Here is a 20,651-nt window from a genome sequence, read left to right on the forward strand (position 1 = left end):
AAATATATCAAAGAAAATCTTTGGAATGGAGGGCTAGGCAAAGAGCTTTTAGACTTGACACCAAAAGCACTATCCATAAAGTTTTCCACAAAAGGAAAAATGGATAAATTGAACTTCATCAAAATTTAAAACTGGCCAAGTGGCATTTATTCCATGTATGGATGGCTGGCTCAACAATTGAGAGTCAATGTAATACATCACATGGACTAAAGAAGAAAAATCATAACAATAGATGCTAAGCTTTTGACAAAATTTAGCACCCATTCATAATAAAAACTCTCAGCAAACTAGGAATAGAGGGAAATTTACTCAACTTGATAAAGAATATCTACAAAAAAGCCAACAGGTAGCATAAGTAATGGTGAGAAACTAGATGCTTTCCCCCTAAGATTGGGAAAAAGGCAAGAATGTCTCCTCTCATCACTCCTATTCAACATCGTACTGCAAGTCCTAGCTAATGCAATAAGACAAGAAAAGAAAAGAAAATGGATGTAGATTGAGAAGGAAGAAATAAGACTGTCTTTGTTTACAGGTGACATGATTGCCTAAGTAGGAAATCCCAAAGAATCAACAGAAACCTCCTGGAACTAATAAGCAGTTGTAGCAAGATTGCAGATAGAAGATTAAAATACAAATGTCAATTGCTTTCCTGTTTCCCAGCAATGAACAATTGGAATTTGAAATTAAAAATACAATACCAGGGCTTCCCTGGTGGCGCAGTGGTTAAGAGTCCGCCTGCCAATGTAGGGGATATGGGTTCGAGCCCTGGTCCTGGAAGATCCCACATGCAGTGGAGCAACTAAGCCCATGTGCCACAACTACTGAGCCTGCGCTCTAGAGCCCTCAAGCCACAACTACTGAGCCCATGTGCTATAACTACTGAAGCCCACATGCCTAGAGCCTGTGCTCTGCAACAAGAGGAGCCACCGCAATGAGAAGCCCATGCACCACACGAAGAGTAGCCCCCGCTCACTGCAACTAGAGAAAGCCTTCACACAGCAACGAAGACCCAATGCATCCAAAAATAAATAGATAAATAAATTTTTAAAAATAATAAAAAGTAAAAAAACAATACCAAGGACTTCCCTGCTGGTCCAGTTGTAAAGAATCCCCCTTCCAATGCAGGGGACACAAGTTCGATCCCTGGTCGGGGAACTAAGATCCCACATACCCCGGGGCAACTAATCCCGCGTACCACAACTACTAAGCTCGCACGCCTCAACTAGAGACTGCGTGCTGCAAACTACAGAGCCCACGTGCCCTGGAGCCTGTGCGCCACAACTAGAGAGAAAAAACCAGCACACCACAACTAGCAAGAAGCCCACGCACAGAAATGAAAGATCCCGCGTGCCACAACTAAGACCAGACACAGCCATTTAAAAAATGATTAATTAATTATTTTTTAAAAATACCATTTACGTTAGCACCAAAAAAATTACTTATGTATAAAATTTAAGAAAACGTGTATAAGATTCATATGAGGAAAACTGTAAAATTCTGATGAAAGATACCGAAAATGATCTAAATAAATGGAGAGATAGTCCATGTTCATGGATTGGAAGACTCAATATTATTAAGATGTCAGTTCTTCCCAATTTGATCTATAGATGCAATGCAATTTCAGTGAAAATCCCAGCAAGTTATTTTGTTGATATCAACGAACTGATTCTTAGGTTTTTATGTAGAGGCAAAAGACCCAGCATAGCCAACACAATATTGAAGGAGAAGAACAAAGTCAGAGGACTGACACTACCCAGTTCTAAAACTTACTGTAAGCCACAGTAATCAAGTGTGGTTTCGGCAAAAGAAAAGACAAAAAATAAATGGAACAAAGTAGCCCAGAAATAAACCCACACAAATACAATTAACTGGTCTTTGACAGAGGAGCAAAGGCAATCGTTGGAGAAAGGACGGTCTGCTCAACAAGTGGTGCTGTAACAACGGGACATACACAGGCCAAAAAAAACCTTTACACAGACCTTGTTGCACTTTCATAAAAATTAACTCAAAATGGAACATAGGCCTAAAAGTAAATTCAAAGCTATAAAACTTCTAGAAAATAACATAGGAGAAAATCTAGGCAGTGAGTCTTCAGATACCACACCAAAAGCATGATCTATGAAAGAAACACTCGATGTTAGATTTCATTCAAATTAAATGCTTGATTTTAATGCTGTGCTCTGTAAAAGACACAGTTAAGAGAATGAGAAGACAAGCCACAGATGGGAGAACTATTTGCAAAACACGTATCTGATAAAGGACTTGTATCCCAAGTATGCCAAAAGCTCTCAGAAGTGAACAGTAAGAAAACAAATAACCCAATTAAAAAGTGGGCAAAAGATCTGAACAGACACCTCACCAGAGAAGGTATCAGATGGCAAGTAAGCACGTGAAGGTATTCCATTTCATACGGCATTCGGGAAACGCAACTTAAAACCATGAGCTACCACTACACACTTACTAGAAAGGCTAAAGTCCAAAACCCTGACAGTACCAAATGCTAGCGAGGGTGTGGAGTGACAGGAACCCTCATCCACTGCTGAGGGGGATGCAAGATGGTGCAGCCCTTAGGAAGACTGTTTGCTGGTTTCCTACAGAACTAAACATGCAACGATCATACAACCCAGAAATTGCACTCATAAGACATTTTTCCTAGAGAAATGAAACTTATGTTCACACAAAGTCCTGGACACGAATGTCTATGGCAATTTTATTTGCAGTAGCTACAGCCTGGAAACAACTCAGATGTCTTTCAGCGAGTGGCACGTCCACACCGCAGAGCGGCAGCAGCGGTGAGGGGAACGGAGTGTTGACGAGGCGACCACCAGTTGATGGGGCTGAGAGAGAAAGGCGCCCCGAAAGGCCGCATATCGTATGACTCCATTTATATGAAATGATGAAATTAAGAAATGGAGAACAGATGAGTAGTTGCCAGCGACTAAGTTGGGAGGGGACAGGCCGGATCCTGGTGATGGAAATGTCCTGCATCTCCCGGCGTCCACGCCAGGGAGCAGGTTGTGATACCACACTACAGCCTTGTAAGATGTCACTGCGGTGGGGAGCTGGGTGAAAGGTACATGGGGTCCCGCTGGATTATTTCCTACAACTCTATGTGAATCTATAGTTATCTCAGAGTAAAAAGCTTAATTTTTTTAAAGGTTGATAAATACTCAAAACTAAGAATTTCCTAATGATTTGCTATAGTTGACTGTTATCTGTGCTCCTGGGCAGAAGGCCTATAGGAAGGGGGCCCCCCCATCTCTACCCCTGCCCGGCTCACTGGCACCACCTTGGCAGCTTGCAGCTGGCCACACGGGAGTCTTCACACCGTGGAAATCAGCAAATGCTGAACTCAGGGCTTGATTCGTTGTTTTGTCAATTGACTAGACTTGACGTAATGGAGGAAACATGAACACCACAATTAAAAGTGTGTCAGGTCTGTACAAAAGCTCTGGGAAATACTCCTTTGGGGATTCAGCCACTGTTACCTGACTCAGCACAGATGTCAGCTGTGTCTCTGGCTTCACTTTCTCTTACTTTTCAAGAGAAACGAAGGTATCGGCCACGTGTACATCGGGACCACGTGTTGGTCACAGGTCGGCTGCAGATACAAGAGTAGAGGGTAAAAATCGGGGAAGGCATTCAGGGAGAAGCAGTCGACTCTATGGAGCTCACAGAGAAGGGCATCGCCCTTTTCATTATTGTTTTCAAGTGCATGCGACACATCCTTTTTATCAGCAAATTTTAGAATAAACCTCGTTGTATACCGAGAGGCCTGGGTTTTTGTTCAGAGAGCCTGTCCTTAGCCATTTAGCAGCATAGCACGGTTTCTGGGGGACTCCTGGCCTCGGGCTCCCTGAGGTGCCACCTTTGCCCTCGTGGAGAGAGAGCTGGGAAGGTCCAGCCGGGGCCCCAGGTTGTCCTGGTCACACGGAGACTTAAAGGCCTGTGGGTACTTGTTAACCGTGCAGATTCCCAGGCCAGGCCCCCGGGTTCTGGCTCAGGGTCTGCGGTGGGGCCTCCAGGTTCTGCGGAAGCTCCCGGCCCTGGGGGACGGTGCCTAGGTGTGCCCTTGGCGGGGCCCGAGCGGGGGCAGGTCTGCTGAGCCAGCCGGCCGTCTCTCCTCCTCCACCCAGGCGTCTGTGTACTGCGTGGCCGCGATCCTGTGGACAGCAGCCAAGTTCAGCATCCCCCGAGACCACAAACTGGCCCTGCCACGCAGGCTCAAGACACTCCTCCTGCACATGGCCAGACGCAGCGCCCAGGAGCGGCCGTCCGTGGCTGAGGCCGTCGAGGTAACCGTGCTGCGGGGGGGCCCAGCTCAAGGTCCAGGGCCCGGGACGCGGGTTCTTGTTTCTGGGGCAGGTCAGTGCTGTTGGACAGGGAAGGACATGGCTTCATTTGTGGACGGGCGGTGAGGGGTCTCTGCTGCTCAATGCCGGCCTTCCCCCCAGATGGTCCTGTGTCTCCAGTGCATCCACCAGCCGGAGAGTGGCTGGGGATGTCCTGGACCCGAGCGCTGACCCCTGACCCCTGCAGCGCGTCCCCCACATGCCCGACTTGCCCGCACTCCTCCGAGGGTCCTCCAGGCTGGGTCAGGGGGAGCCCCATCGTTCCGTGGCTTCCCAGCTCAGGACAGCCAGGAAGGACAGCTAGAGACTCTGAATTTCATCCCAGGCCCCTGAGGCTGGGGTGCACGTGGCTCTGCCCAAGAAGGGGTGCCACGGGGTCCTCCTGGAGAGAAGCCCCCGGGCCGCCTGGCTGCCACCGCACACTCCAATGGGCTCCGCCGAGGGAGTGAAGCGGGCCGGTGCCCCAGGCGTGCTGGACGCTGGCCTGTGCTTGCTTTCAGACCTGCAGCGGCTACCTCCTGCACAGAGGTATGGACAGCAGAAAGATCCTAGCCCACCTGAGGGCATCGACCTGCACGGTAAGCTGGGCACCGCGGAGACCCCGCAGGCCCTTTATCCTACCCTGGGGCTGCAGAGGTGAGGCTCCTTGCTCTTCCGTGTTTACTGAATAGATGCATGGAGACTCTGGGGCGGAAGGCAGGTCACCCTTCATCCTCCCGACGTGACTTTCCTTGGCTCCGTCACCGCGAACGAGCCCACAGAGCAGCCCCTCCCGCAGGCCCACACCCTGGTCTCTGTTGGCCCCTGGCACGTGCGGGCGGGGGCGCACCCTGGGGGTCCCGCCGGGGGACACTCAGTGCCTGTCGGCGTCCTGCTGTGCTGACCGGCCGGGGCCCCGTCGGGCAGTGACAGGGTCCCTCGGACGCAGACAGGAGCACACAGCAACTTTGGGGAGTGTGGGTTCTGGCGGTCTTCCCATGCCCCGGAAACCCACTGGAACCCTGCTGCACTGGGCAGCCCCATGCCCCAGGGGCTCCCGCTCCAGAGAAACAGGCCTGCGCGTCAGCACAGGCGGGGGGCTCGCACCGCGGGGGTCTGCTCTGCACCCCCGGGGCCTTGCGCCCGTCTCAACCGGGAGCTCTCCGTGTCCTTCTGCCCAGGTTTGCCAGGAGGAAGAGGCCATCGGTCTGCAGAACGCCTTCTTGGTGACTGAACCGAGCCCCAGCACAGCAGCTGCGCCCAGGCCCGGCTCAGGTGGGCCCCGGGACCGGCCTGTCCCCACCGCCCCTGCCCTGCAGGCCCCTCGCCCCGCACCGCGCCCCCGCTGCCATCCCCCCAGAGGCTGCCTCCGGGAATCCAGCCCCAAGTGGACGCCACCTCCGGACGTGGCCGAGACCGCAGGCAGCGTGCCCGCAGCTGGCCCCCGGCTGCCCTGCTCTGGGCTCGCGCTGGCCCCTCTGGCCCCGGCCTCTCAGGCCTCGCTCGGGTCAGCCCTCCCGTCTCACCAGCGGCCAGAGCAGGCGACTCGCCTCCACCCCGCAGCCCGCACTGATGACCCAGCTCTTGTCTTGCCCTGTCTGCGCCTCAGTGGCACCTACGAAGATCCTTCCCCACGGGCCCGTCCAAGCCTCTGGTCTGTGGCTGGGTCTTCTGGCCTTTTCCGTCACTCCAGCCCCCCACCGAGCACCGCACCCCCTCCCTGCCTGCTCGGGGCAGCCCCGGACTCCAGGCCCCTCCCTCAGGCCTCTCCCTGGAGTCTCCCTTCCTCCCAGTGCCCCTGAGGCTTCCTGGGTCCTTCAGGTCAGCACCCCACTAAGGCCGGCACCCACCCTGCTCAGCCCATGTTTGTCTCCAGGCTTCCTGCAGATCAGCAGTGACAGCAGGCTGGTGGCCGTGCAGGGGCCAGCGCCCAGTCAGCCCTCCTGCCTCCAAGGGGCCACGTTGCTGCCAGAGGCGTTCGCCTCCCCGGCCACTCACTTCAGGCCCATCGTCCTCACTGCCAATGCTGGTGTCGCCAGGTGAGTGTCCCCACCCAGGGGCTGGCGGGCTGCCGGGCCCCCTGCACACTCTCTCCTCTCTGCTCGCAGGGACTCGCTCGCCCTGACCTCGGGGCCGGCTGAGGGGCCTGAGGAGAGGAGAGGCCGGCTGGACAGGGAGGGTGATGGGAAGCAGACGCCTGAGGCCCATGGAGCGGCCCCCGGCCTGACGACGCCTGGCCGGCCAGCACCCGGTGCCCCAGAGCCCCTCAGAGAGTCGGCGCCAAGAGGCTCAGCCCAGGGCTGCCCCAGCCCCCCAGCCCCTGCCCCGGCCAGCCCGCTGGAAGGGGCTTCACCGGTGATGCCCAAATCCCCGGCCCCACCCACGACAACACAGATGCCACCCCCGGAGCGAGGGCCGAAGGAACCCATCCCAACTGCAGCTGCTTGTGGAGGCCTCGAGCCCCGCCTCCCCGGGCCCACCGCAGCCCCCCACAGTCCTTGCCACCCAGCCAAGCCGCCCAGGGGCAGGGCCACCCAGGTCCCAGGCCAGGAGCCCGAGGGCCCCCCGTCAGCCCCGCGGAGCCCCTCGCCGGCCACAGGGAGTCCCGACGGCCCCGGGGGAGCCCCCATCAGGGAGTGGGATGACCGGGCCCCAGAAGGTCACCCGGAGTGGCCCTACCCAGCAGACCACAAGCTCTGTCCGTCCAGCGCGGATGCCTCGCCCCTCTCACAGGGGACAGCCAGCCCATCGCTGCAGGAGGCCACACGCCTCATCCAGGAAGAGTTTGCCTTTGACGGCTACCTGGACCACGGGCTGGAGGCTCTGATCATGGGTACCACGGGGCCACGGGGACCCAAGGACCAGGGACAGGCCCGGGGGGAGCCGTGTGCTAGGGGAGGTCACCACAGGAGGGCCCCCCATCCTCCCGTCTCTGCATAAAGGGCAGAGCCCCCAGGGGCTGGCCGGCAGAGGAAGCCAGCTGCACCCCGCCCCCCGCCAGTTCCCGAGGCCAGGGGAACCCAGAAAAGCACTCATACATTTTCACTCACCCCCATGGTTTTCTTGCGAACTCAGGGGAGTATATTTACGCCTTGAAAGACCTCACCTATGCCACCTTCTGTGGGGCCATATCGGAGAAGTTCTGTGACCTCTACTGGGGGGAGAGGTTGGTGCAGAATCTTTTCAGAGTGGTGAACGGGAGGACGTCGCCCTCCGGGAAGTAAGAGCCCCTCCTCGCGGTCCCCCCCCCCCCCCGCCCCCGCTGTGCCCCGAGGGCCGTCCTCCTGTCCCGCGTCCCACTCATCGCCCTCCCCAGAGCGACCACCTGCTGGGCCCCTCTTTCCTGGCCCGAGGCCCACTCTGCTTCCAAAGTTCTCCCTTCAGGCAAGCGCTCCTCTTGGCAGGAGGGGGCTTTTGGGGTCACAGGGCGCAGAAGGCACGTCCGCCTCCCTGGGACCAGCTCAGGAGGCAGAGCTGGAGGCCCGGTGTGGCTGCGGGGAGGCCCCTGCAGGGACCAGCGTCTGCCCCCCGCCTCCCGTCCAGCTCCCCTCCTGGCGGTAGAAGAGGAAGTGACAGCTCAGGAGGGAGGGGGGCAGGCACCTTCCCTCTCCTGCCCCTTCCCCCAGCCCTCTTGGGCCCCAGCCTTCACAGGATGCGCCCGGGGCGCCTCAGTGCCAGGCCTGGCCCAGCCCCTCCCGAGGGCTGCAGAGGGCCGTGCTGCAGGGTGGGCGGGACCTGTGCCTGGAGTGGTCCAGCGCCCTGACGCCCGAGCTCACGGGAGCTCACGGCAGCCCCGTCCCCGCCCCCTCCTGGTCCCCAGAACCCCACCCAGAGGCGGCGCACACCCTGCTCTCCACCCCAGGCAAGCCCCACATTTCCACATCACTGGGGGAGCCGTCGAAGGACCCCAAGAGGCGGACGCCCAGAAAGTCGTCTGCTAAAGGGCCCGTGTCTGTGACATCTGGGGCCTGTGGCCAGGCCGTCCTGGAGGTCTGGGGGGGGGGCCTTGGTCACCGACACCCCCGCTTCGCTCCCAGGGGAAGCCTCTAGTAAGCCTGTGGGAGGGTCCCGGGGGTGCCTGCAGTGTCCTCCGTTCTGATGGCAGCACTTCCGAGGAGGCTGGGCCACAGCCCGAGGGCAGCGGTGGGACCAGCGCTCCGAGCACATGCTCACCATCCAGCAAAAGGCCTTCACATCTCGGAGCGGGTGAGACAGAGGGCTGCGGGTTGAGACCCTCCACAGCTGGGTCTTCTCCACCCTTGGGGCCAGGTTACCCTGTGTCTCTCCAGGGTCCCAAGGGCAGGGCCCGTCCTCCTCTGGGGGGTCTGTACTGCGAAGGGGGGCATTCTCCCCAGGCCACCAGGTGGGCAGCAAGGGCAAGGGCTGGGGCCAGCAGCATGGTGATGGGGGGCTCTGCATTCTTTCTTGGAAACGTGCCATTTAAAGACCCTGAGGCGTATCTTCCTAGATCCATAGCCAGGACTCCCTGATAACTGAAAACTTTGTAATTTCTCCAAATCTGGTCTGAGTGGGACTTGGCTTTGGGGACCATGTCCTTTAGGTTGTGTGACTACAGTCACACACAGGATGGCAGTGAGAGCCCCCCATACCGTGTGCACGCTTGGGAAACTGGAAAGCAAAATGGAGATGCCCAGAGAAGAGCTCATGACCAGCTGGGACCCTTGGTTCCTGGGGGACTCTCTGCTTTGTCTGTTTACGGACAGTTCAAAGTTCCCTCGGGTCTCTGCCACAACTCTGCCCTGCGTGGCAGCCCATTTGGGAGGGGACCGAGGGACTCCGACCCTGAGGACCCTTTGCGGCTCTTCTGGAGCGGAGGTGGGGCCACCTGGCCATCCCGAGGGGCCTCCTGCCCCCTGCTAGGGACCTGTCGCCTCTCTGCAATCAGGGGCGGATTCTTCCCCGGGAACCCACGTTGCCGCGTGTGACCCGCCCCCCCCCTTCCTCCGTCCAGGGAAGGAGAAGCCGAGCGTGGACTCAGACGAGCTCTCGCGGAGCAACTTTGAGGTGGGGTTTCGGCCTCAGAAGTCGGTAGCAGCTGGGAGGGAGCAGCCCCAGGCAGGAGAGGCCCGGCAGCAGGGTGGGGGCCTGGCTGGGGGCTCTGAGGCAGTGGCACGGCTAGCCCAGCCCCCGAAGGGCGGCCCGTCCGTGAGCCCAGGCCCAGGCGGCTTGCAGAGCTGCAGCCCCGGCTGGTGCAGCGCCTTCTACGAGGCCGACTGCTTCAGCGCCGACGTGCACTGCTACGTGAAGGAGCTGGCGAGGCAGAAGGCCGCCGGGTGCCCCGCCGCCAATGCCCAGAGCCCGGTGAGTCCTGGGCTCCTGTCCACCGCTGGAAGGGAGGATGCTCGGCCCCAGGGCGCCGTGGGGCGTGAGGACGGGCTCACGCTGGAGCTCCCGGTACCTCGGGTGACAGAAGGGCCCCCGTGTCTCCCAGCCCTGGTGCCCGTCGGCCACCAGCAGCCACCACGCTGGCCTGGGCCCCTGCCTGCGTGTCCTCCCGGGGGTTGTGCTCATCTGCACGCGTCCCCCCGCCGTCTGGGAAAGGAAACGGCTTTCCTCTGTTTGGGCTCCTTGGCCACCAGGGGACGTGTGGCAGGAGGTTGCCTCACGCTGGCGACCACAGTTGGGTTTGGGCGTCAAGGTCAGCCCTCAGGCAGCACCACAAGATGAAAAGCAGCACAGAAGCACCTGGCCCGCGGCGGTCAACTCGGGCCAGGCCCCAGGGGCGTCTCTGGTGGGCAGCGCACTCTGCGTGCCGCCCCGGCTCAGGGGCAGCCTGGGCTCCTCCCGGGTCAGCAGGGCGAGGGGACGCCCTAGGCTGGAGAGTGTACGGGCCTGGCCAGCCCATGTGCAGGGCAGCCCCACAGAGTTCTGCACCCAAGGTTGCTGCCCGTGCCGTTGGGGGTCTGCCCCCCAGTGACCAGGAGCCCTGACCTGGGCTGCAGCCCCACTCCTGAGTGGCCAAGAACTCAGGCCTGACCTGGGCTGCATCCTTCCCCCCGTGACCAGGGGCTCCCACTTGGGCCACAGCCACACGGGGCCCGGGCCCCAGGGTAGCAGACAGGAGGGAGCTGTCAGCGGCCTGGCGTCCCACCCTCACCATCTGCAGCCTCCGAGCCGTGAGCCCCAGGAGCTGCATCTCCTCTCATCTCAGCACCGTCCGAACCGTCTCGCTTGGTTCCTCAGTCCCAGGCTAGAAAGAGACCTGCGTGCCTCGGGCCTGGAGCACCGGGCACGGGCCTGTGTGCTTGGGAGTCGTGCTGCCCCCTCCGGGTTTCCTTAAAGCCGGGCCCCGAATGTGCTTGGCGTCGTGCACTGGGGGAGGGGGGGGCTGCAAGGACTCAGGCCTCCCATGGGGACTGGTGAGGACAGCTGGCACGGCAGACGTCCACCAGACACCCTGGCCCACCAGTGCGGTATCCAGGTTGGGGAAGCCCGATGCCTCTGTGTCGGAGCCCAGAGCTCTGGCCAGGAGAGGGTGGCCCCCGGCCCCCTTACCGACCCATGAGCCCCGGTCTCCTTCCTCCCGCTTCAGTGCCCTTTGCTGTGCATCTGTGCACAGTGCAGCTCACTCGGGGTTCCTAAGTGTCGTGGTCCCCAAGTGTCGTGGTCCCCGTCCCCAGCGGCCTTCCACAGACAGTGCCAGTGTGGCAGGGTGCCACTGCTCCGCCTGCCGTCACAGAGGAGGAGGCGCGGGGGGTGGGGGGTGGGGCGGTTAAGGGACTCGCAAGGCTGATGAGAGGCCAGAGTGCAGCATCAGCGACGGGGCAGCGCTCACGACAACCCCGAAACAAGTGCAGGCCTCGTAACCGAGTATGGAGCAGGTCCTCCCAAAATGGAGCCGCTCTGACACTGAAGGCTCCTGAGGGGCCTGGGGCCTCGGCTGCCATGAAGGGGTCTTACAATAGAGCTCCTGGTTCTGTCAGCCGAGAGAGCCCGGAAGCGGCGACCCCAGCAGCAGTGGGTACACCTAGTGCCCGGTTCTTGGTTTCTAATACCGTTCTCAGTCAAAGGAGCCAGGGCTCCTTGGAGAAGTGGCTGATCTTGGGACTGGGACAAAAAAAAAAAAAAAAAATGGAGCCAGGAGCATCTCTGGTGCCGGAAAGTAAGGAAATGATCAAGACAATGAAGAGGGTGTGTCAGCCGTCACAGGGGCCACGGCGGGAGCGGCGGGAGCTGTAAAAGCAAGAACACAGCACTGGACTCTGGCTCACAGCGTGGGGCGTCCGTGCGTCCACGCGTCCGTGCGTCCATGCGTCCACGTGTCCACGCCGATGCGGACGGCCGAATGAAAGAGGGAGACACGGCCCTGTTTACAGAAAAGAAATCCCACCTAAAAATTCATACAGGATCCCAAGTGGACCCCAACAGCCAAAATAATCATGAAAAGGAACAAAGCTGGAGGAGTCACACTTCTGATTTCAAAACTTATTGCAAAGCTACTGTAACCAAAGCAGTGTGGGACAGGCACAGAGACAGATGTATAGACCAGTGAAATAGAACAGAGGGCCCAGGAATAAACTACCATACATATAAGGGTGCCGTGACCATTGAACAAGGAAGGACAGTCTTTTCAATAAATGATGCTGGGAAAGCCGGATAACCCATGCAAAACACCGAACCAGGACCTGCACCTTGCACCATATACAAAAATTAACTAAAAACCCAGAGACCCAAACATGAGAGCCAAAACTCTAAAACTCTTAGAAGAAAACATAAGGGAAAGCTTCATGACGTTGGGTTTAGCAATGCTTTCTTGGATATGATGCCAAAAGCACAGGCAACAAAAGTAAAACACAAATTGGCTTCCAAGTGAAAGCCTTCTGTGCATCAAAGGACTCCATCAACAGAGTGAAAAGGCAGCCTATGAAATGGAAGAAAATACTTGTAAACCATCTATCTGGTAAGAGGCTAATATCAAGAATATTTGAAGAACTGATGAACTCAACAATAACAAAACAAACAACTTGATTAAAACACGAGTGAAGGACTTGAATAGATTTGTACAAAGAAAATATACGAATGGCCAAAACACACATGAAAAGATGCTCAACGCCATTGGTCATCAGGGAAAAGCAAATCAGAACCGCAATGAGCTACCACTTTACACCCATTAGGAAGGCTGTTGGGCTTCCCTGGTGGCGCAGTGGTTGAGCGTCCGCCTGCCGATGCAGGGGACACGGGTTCGTGCCCCGGTCCGGGGGGATCCCACATGCCGCGGAGCGGCTGGGCCCGTGAGCTGTGGCCGCTGAGCCTGCGCGTCCGGAGCCTGTGCTCCGCAACGGGAGAGGCCACAACAGTGAGAGGCCCGCGTACCGGGAAAAAAAAAAAAAAAAAGGGATGGCTATTAATAAAAGATTTTTTTAAAAAGCAGAAAACAACAGCCATCGGTGAGGATTTGGAGAAATCAGAATCTCTGTGCACGTTGGTGGGAATGTAAAATAGTGCAGCCACTGTGGGAAACAGTGTGGCAATGCCTCAAAAAATTTAAACATAGAATTCCCACGTAAGCCCGCAGTTCAGCGTCTGAATATACACCCAAAAGAATTGAAAGCAGGGACTCAAATAGATACTTGTGCACCTGTGTTCATAGCAGCGTTATTCACAACAGCCAAAAGGTGTTAACACCCCCGTGTGCATGAAGGGAAGAATGGACTAAACGCGCCGTCCGTCCAGCCGCACCAAGGGCGCCGTCCGTCCGTCCAGCCGCACCAAGGGCGCCGTCCGTCCGTCCAGCCGCACCAAGGGCGCCGTCCAGCCGCACCAAGGGCGCCGTCCGTCCAGCCGCACCAAGGGCGCCGTCCGTCCAGCCGCACCAAGGGCGCCGTCCGTCCAGCCGCACCAAGGGCGCCGTCCAGCCGCACCAAGGGCGCCGTCCGTCCAGCCGCACCAAGGGCGCCGTCCGTCCAGCCGCACCAAGGGCGCCGTCCGTCCAGCCGCACCAAGGGCGCCGTCCGTCCAGCCGCACCAAGGGCGCCGTCCAGCCGCACCAAGGGCGCCGTCCGTCCAGCCGCACCAAGGGCGCCGTCCGTCCAGCCGCACCAAGGGCGCCGTCCGTCCAGCCGCACCAAGGGCGCCGTCCGTCCAGCCGCACCAAGGGCGCCGTCCGTCCAGCCGCACCAAGGGCGCCGTCCGTCCAGCCGCACCAAGGGCGCCGTCCAGCCGCACCAAGGGCGCCGTCCGTCCAGCCGCACCAAGGGCGCCGTCCGTCCAGCCGCACCAAGGGCGCCGTCCGTCCAGCCGCACCAAGGGCGCCGTCCGTCCAGCCGCACCAAGGGCGCCGTCCGTCCAGACGCACCAAGGGCGCCGTCCAGCCGCACCAAGGGCGCCGTCCGTCCAGCCGCACCAAGGGCGCCGTCCGTCCAGCCGCACCAAGGGCGCCGTCCGTCCGTCCTGCCGCACCAAGGGCGCCGTCCAGCCGCACCAAGGGCGCCGTCCGTCCAGCCGCACCAAGGGCGCCGTCCGTCCAGCCGCACCAAGGGCGCCGTCCGTCCAGCCGCACCAAGGGCGCCGTCCAGCCGCACCAAGGGCGCCGTCCGTCCAGCCGCACCAAGGGCGCCGTCCGTCCAGCCGCACCAAGGGCGCCGTCCGTCCAGCCGCACCAAGGGCGCCGTCCGTCCAGCCGCACCAAGGGCGCCGTCCAGCCGCACCAAGGGCGCCGTCCGTCCAGCCGCACCAAGGGCGCCGTCCGTCCAGCCGCACCAAGGGCGCCGTCCGTCCAGCCGCACCAAGGGCGCCGTCCGTCCAGCCGCACCAAGGGCGCCGTCCGTCCAGCCGCACCAAGGGCGCCGTCCGTCCAGCCGCACCAAGGGCGCCGTCCAGCCGCACCAAGGGCGCCGTCCGTCCAGCCGCACCAAGGGCGCCGTCCGTCCAGCCGCACCAAGGGCGCCGTCCGTCCAGCCGCACCAAGGGCGCCGTCCGTCCAGCCGCACCAAGGGCGCCGTCCGTCCAGCCGCACCAAGGGCGCCGTCCAGCCGCACCAAGGGCGCCGTCCGTCCAGCCGCACCAAGGGCGCCGTCCGTCCAGCCGCACCAAGGGCGCCGTCCGTCCAGCCGCACCAAGGGCGCCGTCCGTCCAGCCGCACCAAGGGCGCCGTCCGTCCAGCCGCACCAAGGGCGCCGTCCAGCCGCACCAAGGGCGCCGTCCGTCCAGCCGCACCAAGGGCGCCATCCGTCCAGCCGCACCAAGGGCGCCCTCCGTCCAGCCGCACCAAGGGCGCCGTCCGTCCAGCCGCACCAAGGGCGCCGTCCGTCCAGCCGCACCAAGGGCGCCGTCCGTCCAGCCGCACCAAGGGCGCCGTCCGTCCAGCCGCACCAAGGGCGCCGTCCGTCCAGCCGCACCAAGGGCGCCGTCCGTCCAGCCGCACCAAGGGCGCCGTCCGTCCAGCCGCACCAAGGGCGCCGTCCGTCCAGCCGCACCAAGGGCGCCGTCCGTCCAGCCGCACCAAGGGCGCCGTCCGTCCAGCCGCACCAAGGGCGCCGTCCGTCCAGCCGCACCAAGGGCGCCGTCCGTCCAGCCGCACCAAGGGCGCCGTCCAGCCGCACCAAGGGCGCCGTCCGTCCAGCCGCACCAAGGGCGCCGTCCGTCCAGCCGCACCAAGGGCGCCGTCCGTCCAGCCGCACCAAGGGCGCCGTCCGTCCAGCCGCACCAAGGGCGCCGTCCGTCCAGCCGCACCAAGGGCGCCGTCCAGCCGCACCAAGGGCGCCGTCCGTCCAGCCGCACCAAGGGCGCCATCCGTCCAGCCGCACCAAGGGCGCCCTCCGTCCAGCCGCACCAAGGGCGCCGTCCGTCCAGCCGCACCAAGGGCGCCGTCCGTCCAGCCGCACCAAGGGCGCCGTCCGTCCAGCCGCACCAAGGGCGCCGTCCGTCCAGCCGCACCAAGGGCGCCGTCCGTCCAGCCGCACCAAGGGCGCCGTCCGTCCAGCCGCACCAAGGGCGCCGTCCGTCCAGCCGCACCAAGGGCGCCGTCCGTCCAGCCGCACCAAGGGCGCCGTCCGTCCAGCCGCACCAAGGGCGCCGTCCGTCCAGCCGCACCAAGGGCGCCGTCCAGCCGCACCAAGGGCGCCGTCCGTCCAGCCGCACCAAGGGCGCCGTCCGTCCAGCCGCACCAAGGGCGCCGTCCGTCCAGCCGCACCAAGGGCGCCGTCCGTCCAGCCGCACCAAGGGCGCCGTCCGTCCAGCCGCACCAAGGGCGCCGTCCAGCCGCACCAAGGGCGCCGTCCGTCCAGCCGCACCAAGGGCGCCATCCGTCCAGCCGCACCAAGGGCGCCCTCCGTCCAGCCGCACCAAGGGCGCCGTCCGTCCAGCCGCACCAAGGGCGCCGTCCGTCCAGCCGCACCAAGGGCGCCGTCCGTCCAGCCGCACCAAGGGCGCCGTCCGTCCAGCCGCACCAAGGGCACCATCCAGCCACAAAGCAGGAGACCCCAGCGCTTGCTGCGGCTGAGCTCAAGGACATTATTCTAAGGGAAATAAGCCAGTTCAAAAGGACAGGTACTACACGATTCCACTTACGGGAGGTCCCTGGAATAGTCAGAGTCAACCAGGGGCTGGGGAGCTGGTGCTTATTGGGGACAGAGCTTCAGTCTGGGAAGATGAAAAACGTCCGGAGACGGTGGTGGCGATGGCTGCACAACGATGTGAATGAACGCACCTGACGCCACTGAGCTGCACAGTGAGGGATGCTTCAAATGGTAACTTTTATGTGTATTTTGTCACGATTAAGAAATTTCAAAATAAAAACATTCTTGGTGAGTCGGGAACAAAAAAGTAGGGAGGGGTGAGCACTGGGGACTTGAGGGTGAAACGAACTTGCAGACGTCACTGGAGCTGAATCGAAATGGGGAAGGGACGCTGGGGGTCCCCGATCCCTGGTGGGCTTCCTGTGCCGCCCCCAACTCCGAGCCCAGGTGTCCACAGCGTCCCACCAGAAGCACTGTGGTGTCGCCCTGACCTCAGCTGGACCACAAGACGGGACCCCTGCTGACCAGGGCTGGCAAGTGGCAGGGCTGGGAGCCCACATACCCCCGGAGCAGCCACCAGCCCCAGGGAGGACGGGGCCCCTTCAGAGGCAGCTCCACGCAGACTTGCCCACAGCCTCCTCTCGACAGTGCTGGGCAGGGTGGGGGGCTGGTCCCTGTACGGGTCATGTCCTGTGACATCAAAAGTTACATCCTCTGGCATCACAGGTCACAACCTCTGATGTCACAGGTCACGCTCGCTGGCAGCATCACGTCCCTGTGGACAGGCACCATCATCAGCCTGTGTCGTGTTCAGGGCCGTGGAGGGTGGTGCCAGTGGGTCCACTGTGCAGGTGCCTGGTTAGGGCCGAGGGGCCTGTCCTCGATCCCAGGCTATCCTGGGGTGGCTGCTCCCTGGAGGGAGACATGCCCACAGGTGAGCCCCGGGTGCACGTCGATCGTCCTTGAAGGTGGACGCTGAGACCAGCTCAGGTCCCAGATCCGCTGGGCCAGCTTCTGTTCTTACTTGCTCGTGATCCCGTGGTTGGGACAAGGCTCCCACACTGGGTCCCACCATCACTCTGCAGGCGGCTCACGTGGGGGACAACCTGGAGGGGGTGAGGTGGGCTGGGAAACGCCGGAGGGTGTCCAGTGACCATGTTTCTCCCTTTCTCCTGCTCACCTGGGAAGGCGTGTCTCCTGGAACCTGAGTGCATGCAGGTGAGTGCCCTGTGCCCTCCCCTGCCTCGCGGGTGGGTGGGGTGACCCCGGCCACAGTTCCACTCTCTTTGAGACCCACTGTGTCTCTTTCAAGCAGGGGCCTCAGGAAAACACAAAAGGCATAAAACAGCTAGTGGACATGTTTCACATCTGCTGCCCAAAAAGAGAGTGCGCGCACAACAGGCCAGGCGCTGGGGTGGGCGGGGCAGCTGGAGGGCGAGCGGGTGACACCTCCCATCGCTGACCACACAGCAGCGTCTGTCCACCCGGCACCGCCGTGCGTGTGGGCGCAGCCATGGCCCTGGCCGTGATTTTGCGTGTCCAGCACTGTGGGCATCCCCCAGGCCAAGGGAGCCAGTCTGAGCACCCGGCTCGCCTTGCAGCTAACACAGGCTTTGCTCCCAGCGTTTAGGTGGATGGCACTGATGTTGGTTCTTTCCTCTTTCTCTCTGTCTCTGACGTCTCGTCTTCCAACTTCCTTCTGTTGTTTTATTTGTTTACTTTTTCATACTTGTCCGCCTCAGGGCCACGTTAAGTCCAGTAGCCGCTGGGCCCAAACTGTGCCTCAGATCGTCCTCATTTGTTTGTCCAGTGAACTGATGCTCTTTTAATTCTATGAGAACAACCCTTGGTCGGGTTAGGCCGGGAGGAAATACCTAAACCAAACTGATTCTGAGTATTTCATTTAGACCTACCAGTCTGCCTCGGCCTGGGGGCCACGCCTGCCCGTGGGCCTGCTGGGCTGTGGCCATGAGGGTGACACCAGCTAACACCAACCGCCCTGTGAATCTTGGTTCGTGTAGATTTATCCTTAAAATCAGTCAAAATGGTCCTTTTCTGAGAGTCAGTCTGCAGTTCAGTGACGAGAGAAGTGGCCCTGACAGACTTCATGCTTTATAAACCAAGGTGATGGAGGCACTGACAGCAGCCCCCGCTATGCCCACAAGCCCCTGCTGGGGAGTTTTCTCAAGTCAGCATCTGGGCAGCGGCCCGGGTGTGAAGGGCTGGACCTGAGCTGTGCCCTGGAACACAGGCCGGGGTCCCCGCCACCGTCCTCGGGAAGCCAGGGCCACCACGTAGCAGGCATGGGGGAGGGGGTACCGTGCAGACCCGTGGGCCTCGCCGAGACAATGCCGGACAGCAGAGGGTGATGGCACGGGGCCACCTCGCCTACTGCCGAGCCCCAGGGCACGGCCCCTGCCCCCCAGCTGCCCTGGCCTGGAGGCCCCCCCCCCGCCCCGTGGGGCTGCCTACGACCGTAGTTAAAACAGTAGCACGTGGACAAGGACAACCACATGAACCACCGGTTTTCAGTGAAACCACCAGACAGAAAGGATTCAGGTGTTTAAGTAAAAGTGCCACAGAACTGTTCAGAAATAGACGCTCTCGACAAAGCTAAGTCCATCGCTGTAGGACGATGGGGATGCGGGAACCTTGTCTGGACTGCGTGTGATCAAACTCCCCAGAATGAATGCCCAGATGCTCGGCTGTCAGGGTAGAGCTTCTCCAAGCACGGCGGACTCAGGACCTGGGGGGTCACCTTGACCCTCGTGTTAACAGCAAGTGGCCTCCCCAGGGGTCTGAGCGAGCCCCTGGCCTCTGCCCCCAGCCCAGCCCCTCTCTGTGGCCTGTCCTCCTCAAGGTCCCAGCAGAAGACCCACCAGAACCCAGGGGCCAGCTCACAGGGACCCCCAAGGCTTCCCAGAACCCACTCCTGCCCCAGAATCATGGGCTCCTCTCCCACCCCTGAAGGGGGCAGTCCGGCCCCCAGGGCTTCCCTCCCCCCATGTGAGAGGAGAACATGCAGATCCTGCAGTAAGGGGCTGGGACCCATCGTGCTGGGCACACGAAGCAGAACTGGGGCGCCCTCGGCTCCCCTGCAGCTTGCAAGTCTTGGTCTCGCTTCCCTTGTGGAGACCTGGCCTGCCTGAAGCCCCCGCTGTCTTTGGGTTTCTGGACAGAAGCACCAAGTGGGCAGCGGGGGCTCAAGGGGGCCTACACGGTGGGCTCAGGGGTGGGACGGTCTTGATGGGTCAAGTGGGGTCTGCGACGCTGGGCGTGTCCAAACCTCATGTGCAAAGCAGGGCGGCCGAGCGCATGGGGGGCTCGGGAGGCACCCTGGCCTACAGGGCTACGTAGACTCGGGCTGCACCGCAACTGGGGTCCTGAGGGGCAGAGGCCAAGCGTGGGGTGGAGACCTCAGGGGGTGTGCCTGGGACCACAGAGAGGCCTCAGGACCACTCGTGCCCGTGAGGACAGCCACCGCCTGCTGCATGGACCTGCCCTGAAAACCCCACCGGAGGCCAGTCTCCAGGGCCAGAGAAAGCACAGGAGGCTGGACCTAGGCCCCCCAGCCCCCAACAGTGAGCGTGCTGCCTGCATACCTCACTGGAAGGCAGGCCCTCCGTGGCCCGGACCCACCGGCAGTGGACGCGCCCCACCCCGCTCTGCCCACCTTTCCTCCTGGGCGGCTGGTGGGGGCAGGCCACCTGGGGGTGTTAGGAGAGGCTGACACCACTGCCTCACACATTTGGCCTCGTTTTTTAAGCGAGTCCATCGCATCTGGTTCTTCCCAATTAGTTTCCTGAGACATTTGCTAACCTGTCTGGATGTCCGGTTCCATTGACCAGACGCAGATATCCCTTCTCTCGCCCGACAGCCAGCCTTGGGGTCCTGCGTGCAAACCTGCTTCCCCTGAACTACCGAGGGGTGGGCACCTGGGGCTCATGGCTCTTTCCTCTCCAGGAGCTGGAGCAGCAGCTCATGATAGAGAAGAGAAACTTCCGGAAAACCCTCAAGTTCTACCAGAAGCTCTTACAGAAGGAGAAGCGGAACAAAGGTAGCCTCGCTGGACGTGGGCCGGGGCCGGGGTTGGGGGCCGCTTTGGGCTGACTCTGCCCGCCCTCAGGCTCCGAGGTGAAGACCATGTTGTCCAAACTGAAAGGGCAGCTGGAAGAGATGAGGTCCAAGGTGCAGTTCCTCGGGCTGGTCAAGAAGTACCTACAGGCAAGGCCCCCGCTCCCCTCCCTCCAGAGGCCTGGCGCTCACAGGGCTCCTCCCGCTAAAACCTTGGAAATCGGTCCCTGTGAAAACATACCCCCACCACCACGAGAGGCCACCCCGCCCCCCGGGTCAGGGGCGGGGCGACCTGGCAGCAGGTCAACCCGACAGTGCTGACTCGCGCCCCAGGTCATGTACGCGGAGCGGTGGGGCCTGGAGCCCTGCGCCCTGCCCGTGATCGTGAACATCGCGGCCGCCCCCTGCGACACACTGGACTTCAGCCCCCTGGATGAGTCTTCTTCCCTCATCTTCTACAACGCCAGCAAGCGCCCGCGTGGCGGCCGACAGAGGAAGGCCCGCGTCCTGCAGGCTGGCACACCGCTGGGGCTCATGGCCTACCTCTATTCCAGGTGCAGCAGGGAGGGAGGGCGTCTCTGTGCCCCCCAGGCCTTCGGAGACAAAAGCAGGGAGGAAACAAATAGGCCCCACGGTGCGGGACAGGGGGTGAAAGAAGTGAGAACTCTTGCCTGCCCTCATCTGAGACGGGTTTGCACTTTTTTTTATCTAGAAAGTCCCCTTTAAGTCGCCTTGTGTTGGCTCCCACTGGCCTCCAGGTCCTTGGCTG

The 20,651-nt window shown here is 61.0% G+C and overlaps 1 protein-coding gene across 1 annotated transcript in view; it reads left to right on the plus strand.

The window, feature by feature from the left end:
• KNDC1 (kinase non-catalytic C-lobe domain containing 1) overlaps positions 1-20,651 on the plus strand; it is a 60,730-nt gene that overhangs the window by 29,121 nt on the left and 10,958 nt on the right. The window contains exons 10-21 of the mRNA XM_032608603.1: positions 4,137-4,295; positions 4,853-4,930; positions 5,513-5,606; positions 6,208-6,370; positions 6,440-7,164; positions 7,407-7,551; positions 8,437-8,537; positions 9,304-9,653; positions 16,997-17,026; positions 19,772-19,865; positions 19,935-20,032; positions 20,216-20,436. Coding sequence (XP_032464494.1) covers positions 4,137-4,295; positions 4,853-4,930; positions 5,513-5,606; positions 6,208-6,370; positions 6,440-7,164; positions 7,407-7,551; positions 8,437-8,537; positions 9,304-9,653; positions 16,997-17,026; positions 19,772-19,865; positions 19,935-20,032; positions 20,216-20,436 — 2,258 coding nt within the window. The remainder of the gene's footprint in view (positions 1-4,136; positions 4,296-4,852; positions 4,931-5,512; positions 5,607-6,207; positions 6,371-6,439; positions 7,165-7,406; positions 7,552-8,436; positions 8,538-9,303; positions 9,654-16,996; positions 17,027-19,771; positions 19,866-19,934; positions 20,033-20,215; positions 20,437-20,651) is intronic.

The sequence above is a fragment of the Phocoena sinus genome, chromosome 16, assembly GCF_008692025.1.
Source record: "Phocoena sinus isolate mPhoSin1 chromosome 16, mPhoSin1.pri, whole genome shotgun sequence".
In the NCBI taxonomy this organism is placed as follows: Eukaryota; Metazoa; Chordata; class Mammalia; order Artiodactyla; family Phocoenidae; genus Phocoena; species Phocoena sinus.